General features: G+C 42.8%; 1 protein-coding gene across 1 annotated transcript in view; it reads right to left on the bottom strand.

The window, feature by feature from the left end:
* The window catches only part of LIX1 (limb and CNS expressed 1), a 35,111-nt gene extending 22,582 nt beyond the window's left edge, over nt 1-12,529 (bottom strand). The window contains exons 1-2 of the mRNA XM_081930763.1: nt 11,825-12,529; nt 1,053-1,216 (exon numbers count right to left, since the gene is read on the bottom strand). Of these exons, the coding sequence (XP_081786889.1) occupies nt 1,053-1,216; nt 11,825-11,933 (273 nt within the window). The 5' untranslated portion in view covers nt 11,934-12,529. The remainder of the gene's footprint in view (nt 1-1,052; nt 1,217-11,824) is intronic.
* Nucleotides 12,530-13,414: the final 885 nt, after the last annotated feature.

Below are 13,414 nucleotides of genomic sequence, written 5' to 3'. Positions count from 1 at the left end.
AGTGAGGGAACCGCCAGAAGGCCCTCAGCGCTGGACCTCAGTAGAAAATATGGGTGACAGAGGATGATGAGGAAGCAGGGGCTAGTTCACAGGAAGCCGAGTAGCGGGACCCCTCACCAGAGTCAGAGGCCCCTGTCCCCATGAACACAGCCGGTCCTAAGACGTAGGGAACAGTGGGCAGGGCACTCCAGGAAGTAGAGGAAGGCCAGGGCCTGCAGCCTAGTTCACTAGCTGCCAGACAGGGAAGGAGGCATGTGATTCCTCAGCTGGGGCAAGCTGAGAGCAGGTGAGGGTCACATGCCTCATCAAGCCCAGATGCTGCAATCAGCAGACACAGGTTAAGAAGGAAGCAGAGCTGAGGTACTGTGTCTTCTTAACTGCCCGTGTTGATGGACCTTGCCTGGGATTCTCCTTGGACCTTCACGGGTTTCTACTTTGAGATTGACTCTAGACTGTGTCTGACTACTGAACTCCTATCTTGGCTTACTTGGACTGAACCCAGACTGTGTTTCCTGGACTTGGCTTGTGTGAATTGTCTTCTGGACTTGGGACTTTGTCTTGGCACACCGTCTGCCAGGTAGGCCAGGGGATCAGGACACATGGTAATTCAGGTTGGAGAAAAATAAGAATTTTAAAAAGAGTTGGAAATTCTTTTAGAGATACATCATTATCTATAGTATACACTTGTTTTGTCTCACTGATGCATCTCTTGACAGGAGGTTCCTGAAATGTCGGTGGAGGGGCCATGCAGGCCACTCTGCCTCCTTCACTCCTGATCCTTCCCATGTGTTGTGTTCAAGAATCAGGGTGGAAATAAGTCACAAATGCTTTATTCTCAAATAAGAAGCAGCATAGCAAAACTGGCCCATATGCCCAGACATAATCTGAATGTGTGCATGGTGTGAAGAAAAACTTCCTTTGGTTCCAAACCAACATCATTGGTTGACCCAAAGTTCTAGTGTTATGACAGAGAGAGTGATAGTCATGATGGCAGGCTGAATTTCTTGCAGCAGAGTCCTTTTTCATTAAAATGCTTCAGCGTATATTCTTACCTGAAAGTTACCAAAGCAGCTTCCTCCAGGCAGGGTAACATAACTCACAAAGGGAGGCCCAGGAGAATTTAGTGACTCGTAGACCACTGTGCCTTCACTTGAAAACACACCTCTCTGTTTCTGTTTGCTCTCCCAGAATTCCTGAAGCATTGCTACAACGTTCACTGCCAAAACAGAGAAATGACAATACATTAGTAATAACCCATGATTCTATATATCTCCATTTGCATGGGAATGAAACTACAACCCTGCATTAAAAAATGATGGATGTCTTTTATAACTTTACATTGATGTCAACATGGGAAAGAAATCTGCAAAGGAAGCCACAGATTAAATTTGGATGTACAATAAATTCATTGTTTTCCAAGGCTGAAGTCTGATGACCTAATCCACAAACTGAAAAGGTCATAGATTTTGGCTGACCAAGACTAGACACAAATGGCCACTTTGTGTTGGCTTCATGGTTAATGAACTAACAATGCATTGCTCCCTTAAATACAGCCCAGTCTCCCTTCCTGGTCTCACTTCTATTCAGGGAGAAGCAGTGCTGCAATCCTGTCTACAGAGCCCTGCCTAGGATTTATATATAACCCTTTTAAATAACACATTTCTAAACCTTGTTCATGTGTTAAAAAATATACATCACACATATACAATATCATGAGTGGGAGAAATCAGTCATTGATCTCACCCATGTTGTCCTGGCCCCATTCCCATGCTATCCATGTGCTGGAGAAATAAACGGAACAGGTAAACCCGATAAACATGTGTAAGCTCTCCTCATTACCTGGAAACTTGTACCAACATGCTCCCAACATGTGGTCAGTGGGACAGAGACCTGAGGATGTGATGGTTGGGGTAGAGTCAATGGGTGGAACACCCCTGTCCATCTCATGTGATTTTTCACAGAATGGGGTGGGGAAAGAAGTGGCTTTATTTTCCCATATGTGTGTGGATCGTGAATTCAGCAGCAAATGAGTGGGGCCCCTCCTTCAACAGATAAAGCCAGAGTTGAGAGTAGAGAGGGAGAAGCAATGTGAACCAGAAGCTTGGAGTAGGGAGCCTGGAGTTATGTGACAGAGAAGCAGAGCAGCAGGCAGAGCACGATGTTTGATGTCTGTTTGAATCCTAGACTGGACCTATGGGAGAAGCAAGACCCTCTTGGGGTGCTAATGCTGTGAATCCCTTCGTCGTAGGCTCAGATTGTATATGTGTGTGTAAATAAACCATATATCATAAATACACTGCAGTCTCTGCTGTGCCTCATTTCCAAAAGGAAACACAGACCCTGGGTGAGTGCCTGGAACCCCCTAGAATCTCACACCACTCAGGGATTGGGGGTTGGCATGGAACAAAATATTGACTAAAGTCTATTTAAATCTGTGGCACAAATGGGATGGCTTGCCTCTGGCAAATGGCTGATACAGGTAAAGAGGACAACCTGAAACAATGTCTTGCATGTTGATGAAAAATGTAGCATGTAAAACTACTGGTGGGGAATTAGGTCCCCAGATCCTGTTGAAAACCAATAAATCTAGCATTATAATTCTTTTTTTTCCAGAAAGGGCTCAATAAGAGCCTTTATTTTGCGTCTTCCTCCAAAGTAGTGATTGGCACTCTAGAAATTCTTTTTTTTTTTTAATAGACCAGCTATACTGAAAAGCTGCTTTCTATGAGAATCATAGAATGTAAATATTGGATTGGTCTCTCACTCAAGGACTTCTATGGATGATCTAAGTGGAAAATATAATGGCTCTGTAAAATAATAGGAATAATAAAAACTGATTTGACCGACCTTTCAGAAGGTCACGGAGACCCCTTTCCCCAATTAAACCAAAACTTAAAATGGAAAACAGATGGTTATCTCAATCTGTGATGGTAGAATTAAGCTTTGACACAAACTGAACAAAGGTGAAAACCCAAGCCACAAAGAAATGAATTGTTTTTCCAAATTAAAGTTGTATTCCTCCCTTGAGACCGGCAGACTTTATTAAATGCTTATTTAATGTGCTCTGCTACTTGCTGTTGATGTCTGAAAGTCATCAAAGCAATCTAGTAGATTGAAGCATGATAGGTGACCTGTTGCTTTTACATTTACCAAAGACTTCCCCTGATATTCTTTCCTTATTCTTCCCCGACCCCTCCCAGCTTTGACTTCTGATAATATCAGAACTGGTAACATGCCTTAAAGGATTATATCTGATGGGGGGGGGGACCCCTCCAAACCAAAACTCAGATTTTTAGATCGGGTCTGTTAAAACAGCATCGCGCCCAGATTTACATCCATCACTCCTCTTTCCCTAATAAGGACACACATACATATGCACACAGGTCTCGTAACAATTCCATTTAAAAGCCATTAAGGGAAAGCTGATATTTAGGGCTTTTTAAAAAAACATGTTAAACCTCAACCGTCTAAAACTATGAGTGTGACAGGAATTGTGGTGGTGATATCAAATTATTATACAAAGGATGTGCATAGGTTACCCGTGTCGTGAGCTCAATGTAACAACGAACAGAGTAAAATGGAAGCCTGGGCAAAGAGAATGGCCGAGGGCCAGAGCACGTCTATGCTGTGAGTCTGTTCCTAGCTGGTCAGCAAGTCTGTGCAGTAGAGGCTGGTCTATGGAGGCTGCCCACATCCAGCCACCACCTGCCTGTCTTCTTCTAACCAGGGCTTTTGTCAGCTGGACTCACTGGTACTCAGTTCCGGCACCTCTCTATTGCCGTTACAGTGGTGCCTTGGGTTACAGACGCTTCAGGCTACAGACGCTTCAGGTTACAGACTCCGCTAATCCAGAAATAGTACCTCAGGTTAAGAACTTTGCTTCAGGATGAGAACAGAAATCGCGTGGCGGCAGCAGGAGGCCCCATTAGCTAAAGTGGTACCTCAGTTTCAGGTAAAGAACGGACCTCCAGAACGAATTAAGTTCTTAACCCGAGGTACCACTGTATAAGAGAACACGGGCCATGGTGAGTTCCGGAACCTCTTTTTCTAGAAAAATACAACTGCCTCTAACACATCCACTGTCTGTCAACTTCCTCCCTTCCCCCAGCTTAGTCTCAGGGTTGTCCTGAACTCAGCAGGGAAAGAGGATGGGCACCAAACGTTTTGATGTCCTATTATGCCAGCTGTGGGTATCTATTATATCCAGTACAGTGGTACTTAATTCGTTCCGGAGGTCCGTTCTTAACCTGAAACTGTTCTTAACCTGAAGACCACTTTAGCTGATGGGGCCTCCTGCTGCCGCTGCGCTGCAGGAGCACGATTTCTGTTCTTATCCCGAAGCAAAGTTCTTAACCGGAAGCACTATTTCTGAGTTAGCAGAGTCTGTAACCTGAAGCGTATGTAACCCGAGGTACCACTGTATTGGCATGAAACATCACAGCACTAAAATCTGAGAAACCCTTCTGCTTGCTCTTCAAAAGCCAGCCCTGGAGCTTGTGTAGTTGGGCCACATCCACACACATTTAAAGCACAGGGCTTCCCCCAAAGAATCCTAGGAACTGTAGTTTGTTAAAGGTGATGGCAACTGCAGCTCTGTGAGGAATAAACTACAGTTCCCAGGATTCTTTGGGGGAGAAGCCATGTGCTTTAAATGTGCTTTGAATGTATGGAGACTTAATCTCCTGCACCCACCTACGAATGTGTGTCAATAGGATTTTTTTTTTTTTTTAATGGAAAAAGGAAGAGGTGGGGAGGTGATCACGAGACAACAGGGCATAGGAAATGGTCTACCATGAATGCTCCCTTCCCCACTAACAGGATCAGCTCCATACAAAGAACCTTTGTATTTCTCGATTTAAAAAAATAAACTCAGCTTTTGAGCAATAGATACAGTTACGAAGGAAGGCACTAAAACAAGAATGTATCATGCCAAGATTGCAAATAAACAGGACACACAGTGCCTAAAGAACTTAACAGTGCCTTTTATTTTAGAAGAGGATTATCCAAGCAGAGGTTTTGCAATCTTCCTGGCAATGTGGAACAGAGCCATAACCCTGGGAATATTTCATTGTCACAAACGATCTGTTTATAAAGAACACACACGGTAAGTATTTCCTGCTTAGTCAGTTTTATACTTTAAAAGGGCTTTCAGAAGAAGAGTTGTTTTAACTAACTTGTCAGGCTATTATTAAATAACCATTTGACTGCAGAGAAATATACATTTCATATTTGGGTTTTTTAAGTTGTATTTTTTTTAAAGTAAAAGACTATTTTTTTTGTCGCAAGGCTACTAAAATTGTCTTCTATTTCCTCAATCAATCTATGACACATAATCAGTAAAACCATATCATTTAAACAAATACCATAACTTATAGGCACACCTTCTTACAGCTGCCTCCCATTAGGGGCTATAATTTAACACACACCTCGACTGAAGCTGTAAAAGTTGGGCTCAGTTTGATACATGCAGATTGTTTAAATGTGTAGAATGAGAAAAAGCAACGCCATGGGGCTGAAATAGTTACGTTACATGGATGTAAGAGATATAATATTAATTCAGTTGCCATGTTGCATTTTATAAATCAAAATGCTGTAAAATGTGCACATGCCTATAGCTCCCTCATACTGCTAAGACCATAAGTTGGGCTAATCTGTCATTGATACGTCTCCAAGTTTCATGGGACTCAGTTGGGTCTTGTCCCCTCTTGTCAGCTCCTGTTAGGCTTATCTGGTGGTTAACAGGGAGTGCTCTGAGCAACACAGGGCAGCAAGGTCTAAGCTACCAGTTCAACTTCCCACATGCCTTGGAGCAACAGTACACCAGGGGCATTGTGGGAAATATAAATAGCAACTAGACCAGTTGACCAGTGCTGATCAGAGCACTGGGACAAGAAGAGGAGGAGGAAGAAGTCAAGGGGCAGGGGGTACCCAAGACGGTCCAGAAGTGGGCTCCTACTTGATACTGGGGTCCCAGGAGCTCCCAAAGATGCAGGGGGCCAGCACAACCATGCTGATCTGCATATCATTATGGGATAGCTTTAAGTGGTGTGAGTTACAAATATACAAAGCAATTGACTGGTGAAGGGTCATATGTGGGCATTGGGACCATAACCACTGTCATAAATTGCTTCACACGTTGCCTCGGTCTCCATGGTACTACTGTATCATGAGTGAGTGAGAGAGAGAGAACTGCTATTTACCCAAAAGACCCTTATTCACCACAACCTAAAATTTTGCATCTATGTGTTCATTACAAGAGTACGACCCTCCATTTGTCTGAATCATCTCTGGTCATATTCTCATCTTCCATTATCGGATCCTTCACTTCATTTCCAAGCCATTCTTGCGTGGTTCCATCCCAAGGCCCACCCTTCCCATCTTCACAAGAGGAAATAAGAACAAGGCACTCCCCAGTTCACAGGTCAATCTCTTAGCCACTCTTAGCTACGCCAGCGTTTTGCAAGAGATGCATCCTGAGCACTCTGTGAACAACTCCTGGAGTCCTCAGGTGTCTTTGAAGAGGACTACAGTGAACCTGCGCATTAGAACTGGGTGTACTGTTAAGCTGCTATAAAACAGTAGGATAGGAGACAAATTTTAAAGTGATTTGGGGATACTTTCGATGCCTACACTTTCTAATCCCAAACTGCTTTTTAAAAGCGATCTCTTTCAGTGTCAGGAGGGCAATAAAACCCCAACGAGGTACAAGAAGAAAGTGGAACCATTCAGCATCTCCCTATTGCCCCACCCTAGTACGCTTTGCTTCTCTCCTCTCATCCCTTTACAGCAGGAATGGGAAATCTGTGGCCTTCCAGCTGTTGCTGGACTCTAGCTTCCATCAGCAGCAGTCAGCATTGCCAATGGCCAGGGATGATGGGCAATGCAGCCCAACAAATACTGGAAGACGACAGGTTCCATATCCCTGCTATATATCAATAGGGATTCAATTCTGAAACACACACCTGCTGCTTACAGGTCTAATTTGCTCCTCGAAGACAAAAGAAGTGGATGCATAGTCATCCTGAGCTTAGAGCAGATTCCCAAACTTAGATCTCCAGCTGTTTTTGGACTACAACTCCCATCATGCCTAGCTATCAAGACCAGTGGTCAAGGATGATGGGAATCGTAGTCCAAATTTAGCTGAAGACCCAAGTTTGGGAAACACTGGCTTAGAGTATAGTACTGTTTCATCAGATAAGTTCTTGCCCAATAAGAATAGGAGTACCACTAGAAAAGCTGAAACAGTTGCTTGAGATTCTTGATTAATGAAGGCAGTCAAATGAGGGCCAGACTTTACTCCTGGCTTGGAGAACCTGTGTCTCAGGATGTTGTTGAACAACAACTCCCAACATTCCTGGCCATTTACCATGCTGACCAGGGCTGATGGGAGTTGAAGTCCAACAACTTCTGAAGAGCCACAGGTTCTCTAGCATTGCTCCACTCATTGTCTCTGAACTGATTTCTGAAACATCCAGTTATGTTTCTACTTTCCTGGCTTCCCCTCTCTTGAGGACTTGAGTTGAGGTCATGAAGCTTTTCCACTGAGGCAGTTATCAGTGATTTATTCCTAGATAATCCTTTGTGTAGCTGTTGAGCATCAGCGTGTGTTTCCACTTCTCCGTGAGGTCTCCTGGTGGTGGCCTTGAGGATCATGTTATTTCAGAAGGGGATCTTGGCTCCCTGCCTGTGCAGGCCTCTTGCCAAAGACAATTTCAAAACTAGCATTAGGACCCCTGAACAAGGAGTTTCATGTGTCTTGAAATTGGCCCAGGCGCTCTCATTTGTGCATTTCAAGTACTGTTCTGATCCCAAGATGATTAATAAAACAATAAATATGAAGAATGATGGTGGCCATGCTTATTCTAGAAAAATCCATAAAGACTGTGGTCATCAGACTGCCATTTGATGAGGCCATGGATATTTGTTTGTGGTTTTTACAGATTATGTAATTGGCCTACAAACAAGGGTAGACCTGGAATTATTGTAAGGCATAATTCCCTTTCAGTTTGCAGAAAGCCAAACCACTGGGAAATTGAAATAGCCTTTGAGTGGAGGGTTCACAAATTTGTAGGTTTCTAACCTGTTTTTAATTCAGTTACCTCTGGCTGACCTTGGAACAACCTGAGTCAACCGTAACACATAATAACGAGTAGCTTGAAACACTGAAGGAGCGCTCTGTCCATGTGTCCCACCTCCCTGTGACAAACGGATCTGGTCTGTGGCCTGTACAGGCCTCTTAAAGGGCTTTCTGAGTAATGTTTTGGGCCTCTTGCTGCTTGAGGGACTATTTCCTTGCTTCTGTGAGTGAGCCCTTACAGGGGCAGGTTAGTGTTCCACTCTTGCCCCTTTTTACCTCATCTGGGCTGGTTTTGTGATACAAAATACACAGTACATTTTAGCTGCCCCTCCTCTTTTTGTAAAATATGAGGGAACTGCTCATCAGTTGTATTGTGCATTTTCTTCTCTCATCTCCAAAGTAATTGGCTCAAATAATTCAGAAAAATGTGAAGATTGTAAAGGGCTGATCGTATAACCGCTTCATGATGAAAATAAGCTAAGGGCTGTATCCAATTCTAGTCAATGCCCTGCACATGTCCCTTTTTTTATTGCTCACATGATGCTGTCAGGGCGGTCACACACAACCCTGCATTCCATACTTTTTGTACCTCCCTGTTGAAATCCCATTACATTTTCATACCACCAATGTTCTGGCCTTTTTTAATATATATATTGGTACTGCTTTTGTTGTGCTGTGGTCTTCCAGACAGCAATAATATGGTAGCACTGGGGAACCATCACAGAAGTAATAAAGCAGAATAAACCCACCATTAAAGGACTATTAATGTGTCAACCATGTAGTGCAGAACACACCTGCCATAAAACACCAGTTGAGTGCCCCTTCCCACTGAAATTGACGGGCACTACTAATTTTGGTCCATTAATTTCAATGGGTTTACTCTGAGTAGAACTGAGTTGCATATAACCCCAAGTCCTTTGAGATTCCACAGAATCCATCTTCCCTTTTACTGTTGTCTAAGGATGCTCATGTCATATTTGTAATGCTGCAGCACTGAACACGTCTTGGCCATATGGACCTTGGTGGTCAGATCATGTAGCTGTGGTATTATCTTTCTTTCAAAATATCAATGTGCTGCTTGCTTCCTCTATGGCTGGGATTGGGAACTGTGATCACCAGTTGTTGTTGGATTCCGGCTTCCATGAGCCTCAGACAGCAGGTCAGGGATGATGGGAATTGTAGTCCAACAATATCTGGAGGGACACAGGTTCTCTGTTCCCACTTTAAGAGATTTACAGAGCAATCCTATTGCACAAAGAGTACTCTGAATTAGTTCCATGGCTATCAAAGGTACTTATTCCCAGGTGATTAGGATAACATAACAACCTATTAATATGTGGTCTTTAGTGGTGCTATTCATAGAACTCACATCTTCTTGTTTCCCTCTGGCTTATGGAACTAGAGAATGCTATTGACCAAGCAAAGCAAGGTTTCTCATCTGGTTTGTAACAACATATCTCCCTTAAACATTGATACTGAAACGGCATCTGGTATATGTATTCAGGGCATTTTAAGTTCAAATATTAGCTTGTTCAAGACAGAATTTGACATTTCAAGTTCAGCCTTGGTTATAGTGTGGTGGTGATAACGCCAAGGTTGCAGGTTTGATCCTCATATGGTACAGCTGCATATTCCTGCAATGCAAGGAGTTGGATTAGATGATCTTCTGTGTCTTTACAAACTCTATGATTCTATGAAACTCCTGTTTGACTCCCACATACATTTCCAAAGGGGCAGAAAATATGCAGAAAAGCAGCATACGATACATCTGCCCTGAGTTTTAAGATAGTGCCATGAAACTACTTGTGCATATGTGATTTTACATAAATCTCCATTTCAAGTTTGGATACTGGTAAGAATGACTTCAGGAAAAGAGAAAGCAAAGGGTTGGCAAATACCATAATTGTAGGAACAAGGATTTAATCCTTATAGGACCTTATATACTGAAACTGCTGGGGAAGTGAATGGGAAATATAAGCAGCCTTTGGGACTCATGTAGATAATAGAATTCTTCTAAATAAATAACATAATATATGTATAAATACTACTACTACTACTACTAGCCTCCCATATACATTTCTCAAGGTGATGTACAAAATACAATAAGCACAGCCATAAAACCATTAAAGACAACACAGAAAAGAACAGTAAATTAATGTAAAAAGCAAGTCCATACAAACCCATGGCAGACACTTATATTGAAGGCAAGGTTTCTGAAACACTGATTTACTGGAGGTTCATCCTCTTCTACATCAATGTAGGGACTGATAGCATTCAGCTGGCTAAAGTCCGTTAACAGGATGCAATATATTCTAGTGGAAGAACTATTTTTTTAATGGTTAACCCCGCTTTGTGATAAGATTCCATTGAAAATGGTATTCCAGCCCCATGTGCTTTCCTGCTTTATTGTAGCCATCCTTCCAGCCCACAAATCTGTGGGTGGTCACAATAACTTTGTCTGAGAGGCCAGTACATACATTTTCAATCAAAACCTTGTCAGATGATCTTCAGGAATCTGCCACAATGGGAGGGGAGGGGGGAAGTTCCCCACCTTTTCTAGATCAAATCCTTTGTGCTTGTGGGGTGTCTCTGCCTCCACAAGGTTTGTTAACTGCTGCTTAACGTGGGACTGATGCAATGGCATTGAGTTTTCCTTCTGGGTGGCCTCAGGAGCTGTATTTGTGTTTATCTGTCTAACTCTTGATTTCTGTCAAACTATGTATGGAATAACTGATACACAACTTTGCTCTCTCTCACCAGCTGCTTATTTAAAGTCATTCATTCCATGCTCCTTTTGAAAGAACGCAAAGGGCTGGTGAGTTGCTAACTCTTACCATAGCTCCTGACAAAGAAATTAAGCAGATACTTTCAAAGAGTGTCTCCCCCAGAGTGCCGCAGAGTGTAATATAGATAATAATAAACTTTCTCTGTGAAATGTTGCCCAGCAAAGCCAGCCTAGTGATTTTTCTAAAATGTGACTGAGTAATTTAGACTAATATTCTAACTGACAGTTTTCACAAATTATGAAAAAGCAATGAACTGAACAAAAAAAACCATGCTGATGGAGAAGGTGAGACTACATTATTAGTCTGATTCATCACGATAAATTCTGGGGAATTTTCAAGTTGGTTTCCTCTTTAATATATAAGAATTTTCTCTTCTAAGCACAGAGTCAAGAGATTTTGGGTTGCATTCTGATGCCCTCTCTTATATGAATTAACACCTTGTCCTATAAAGTTCACAGAGGGAGCCATAAACGAAGCTTTAACTAGAAAGTAAGCAGTCTCTGCTTAAAGGCAGCAAATTGAAGCTGTTTTATAATGCAATTGTATGCATGTCTACTCAAAAGTAAGTCCTACTCAGTGCTTACCTGCAATCAAGTGTGTACAGGATTGCAGTCTGAGACACTGAGAACTTCTTGGAACTTAATTTAAGAGACATTAATACAAATTTTATTGAACAGTATTTATAAATGGGATTGCTTTCAGATGCAGTTTGAAGTGTGAATGTGACTTGCAACTAGCATTATTCCTACAAATAAATAGGACATGAGTTACGATGAAAGAACATATGTAAATCTTAGTATATAGGTACAATTGTAAACGGTAAACAGTTTAGCATGTTTTCAGGTAAAACTTTATTAAACATATAATCAAACCATTCTGTGTGTACGTATAGTACATTATTCTGTTACAGGTTTCTGCCTGACTCAAATGCAAAGTCCAGAAACTTTGTTTTGGTACTTACAGTCTTTGAACGCAAGTGCAGGGTCCCTGTGAGGCAGGACTTGGGAGATTATATGCTGTAGAGATTCCAAGGTTCTGTCCATTTTGGGCTGCCTTCTTGCAGACTGCATCCACAAAGTGTCCACCACATGCCTGAATTCTTCCAGCCCTCTCCTGAATTTATGCAGCTCATTGATGAACTGGATTACCAAAGAATCTCCCTCAGCATCTGCCAATCAGACATTGCCCAGATTCAAAAGACCCTTCAGGGGGTCCTCCTCCTCAGCTCGCTTATCTTTGTTGTAGGCTGAGCTAATTAGCTGGGGAGGCTGGTGGACAGGCTCCTTCCTCCTTGCTTTTTCCTCTGTTAAACACACCCACCTACTGGCGAGCGGGAGAAGCAAAGCATGCGAAAGACATTCCTCTCTTCATCCTGACATTGACTGAAGCTGCTGAAGCAGACAATGTTGGACTTTCTGCTGACTTAATAAGAATTCACCCCCACTGTTTAAAATAATAATAATAATTGAGGAAAAGGGAAATGAGAAGATTAATAGGGGATAGCTCGACGATGTCTTACTTTATGTACTGCTTGAAGGGCTGTCTGAGGACAACCCTTTATTTGATGGGTTATCTGGTCCAAGTTCTATTTAAAGATAAAGAAGGGAGAGCAGGAACCTCAAAATTTCACAGTAGGGATGTGGGTAGCGCTGTGGTCTAAACCACTGAGCCTCTTGGGCTTGCCAATCAGAAGGTCGGCAGTTCGAATCCCCGCGACAGGGTGAGCTCCTGTAGCTCTGTCCCAGCTCCTGCCAACTTAGCATTTTGAAAGCACACAAGTGCAAGTAGATAAATAAGTAACGCTGCAGCGGGAAGGCAAACGGCGTTTCCGTGCACTCTGGTTTCTGTCACAGTGTTTGGTTGCACCAGAAGTGGTTTAGTCATGCTAGCCACGTGACCCAGAAAGCTGTCTGTGGACAAACGTCGGCTCCTCCCCCTGAAGCAAGATGAGAGACGCACCCCATTGTCACCTTTGACTGGACGTAAGCACCCAGGGGTCCTTTACCTTTTTTAAAAAACCAAAGTTTCATATCAATGGCTAGACCATGTGGAACAGACTGAGCATGCACTCAGGTCACCTGTGGAGAGTCTGCCCCATTCAGATAAGCTGTATTCTTTTTAATTATAGGAATTGTTTCTACATTTACACCTCTGCATTAGCAGGTAGTAGTGTTAGTAGTAATAATAACAGTTTTTATGCCACCCATCTTGGCTGGGTTACCACAGCCACTCCGGGCAGCTTCCAACAAATTAAAACACTAAGACACCAAACATTAAAAACTTCCCTAAACAGGGCTGCCTTCAGATGTCTTCTAAAAGTCAAATAGTTGTTTTATTTCCTTGACATCTGATGGGAGAGCATTCCACAGGGAGTACGCAATTACCGAGATGGCCCTCTGCCTGGTTCCCTCAACCTCACTACTTGCAGTGAGGGAACCACCGGAAGGTCCTCAGAGCTGGACCTCAGTGTCCAGGCTGAACGATGGAGGAGGAGACACTCCTTCAGGTATGCAGGACCAAAGCCATGGTGCCCATTTTGCAACAATTTGTC

The sequence above is a fragment of the Podarcis melisellensis genome, assembly GCF_964234715.1.
Source record: "Podarcis melisellensis genome assembly, chromosome: 11".
Classification (NCBI taxonomy): Eukaryota; Metazoa; Chordata; class Lepidosauria; order Squamata; family Lacertidae; genus Podarcis; species Podarcis melisellensis.
This window is presented reverse-complemented; position numbering and strand designations above follow the sequence as displayed.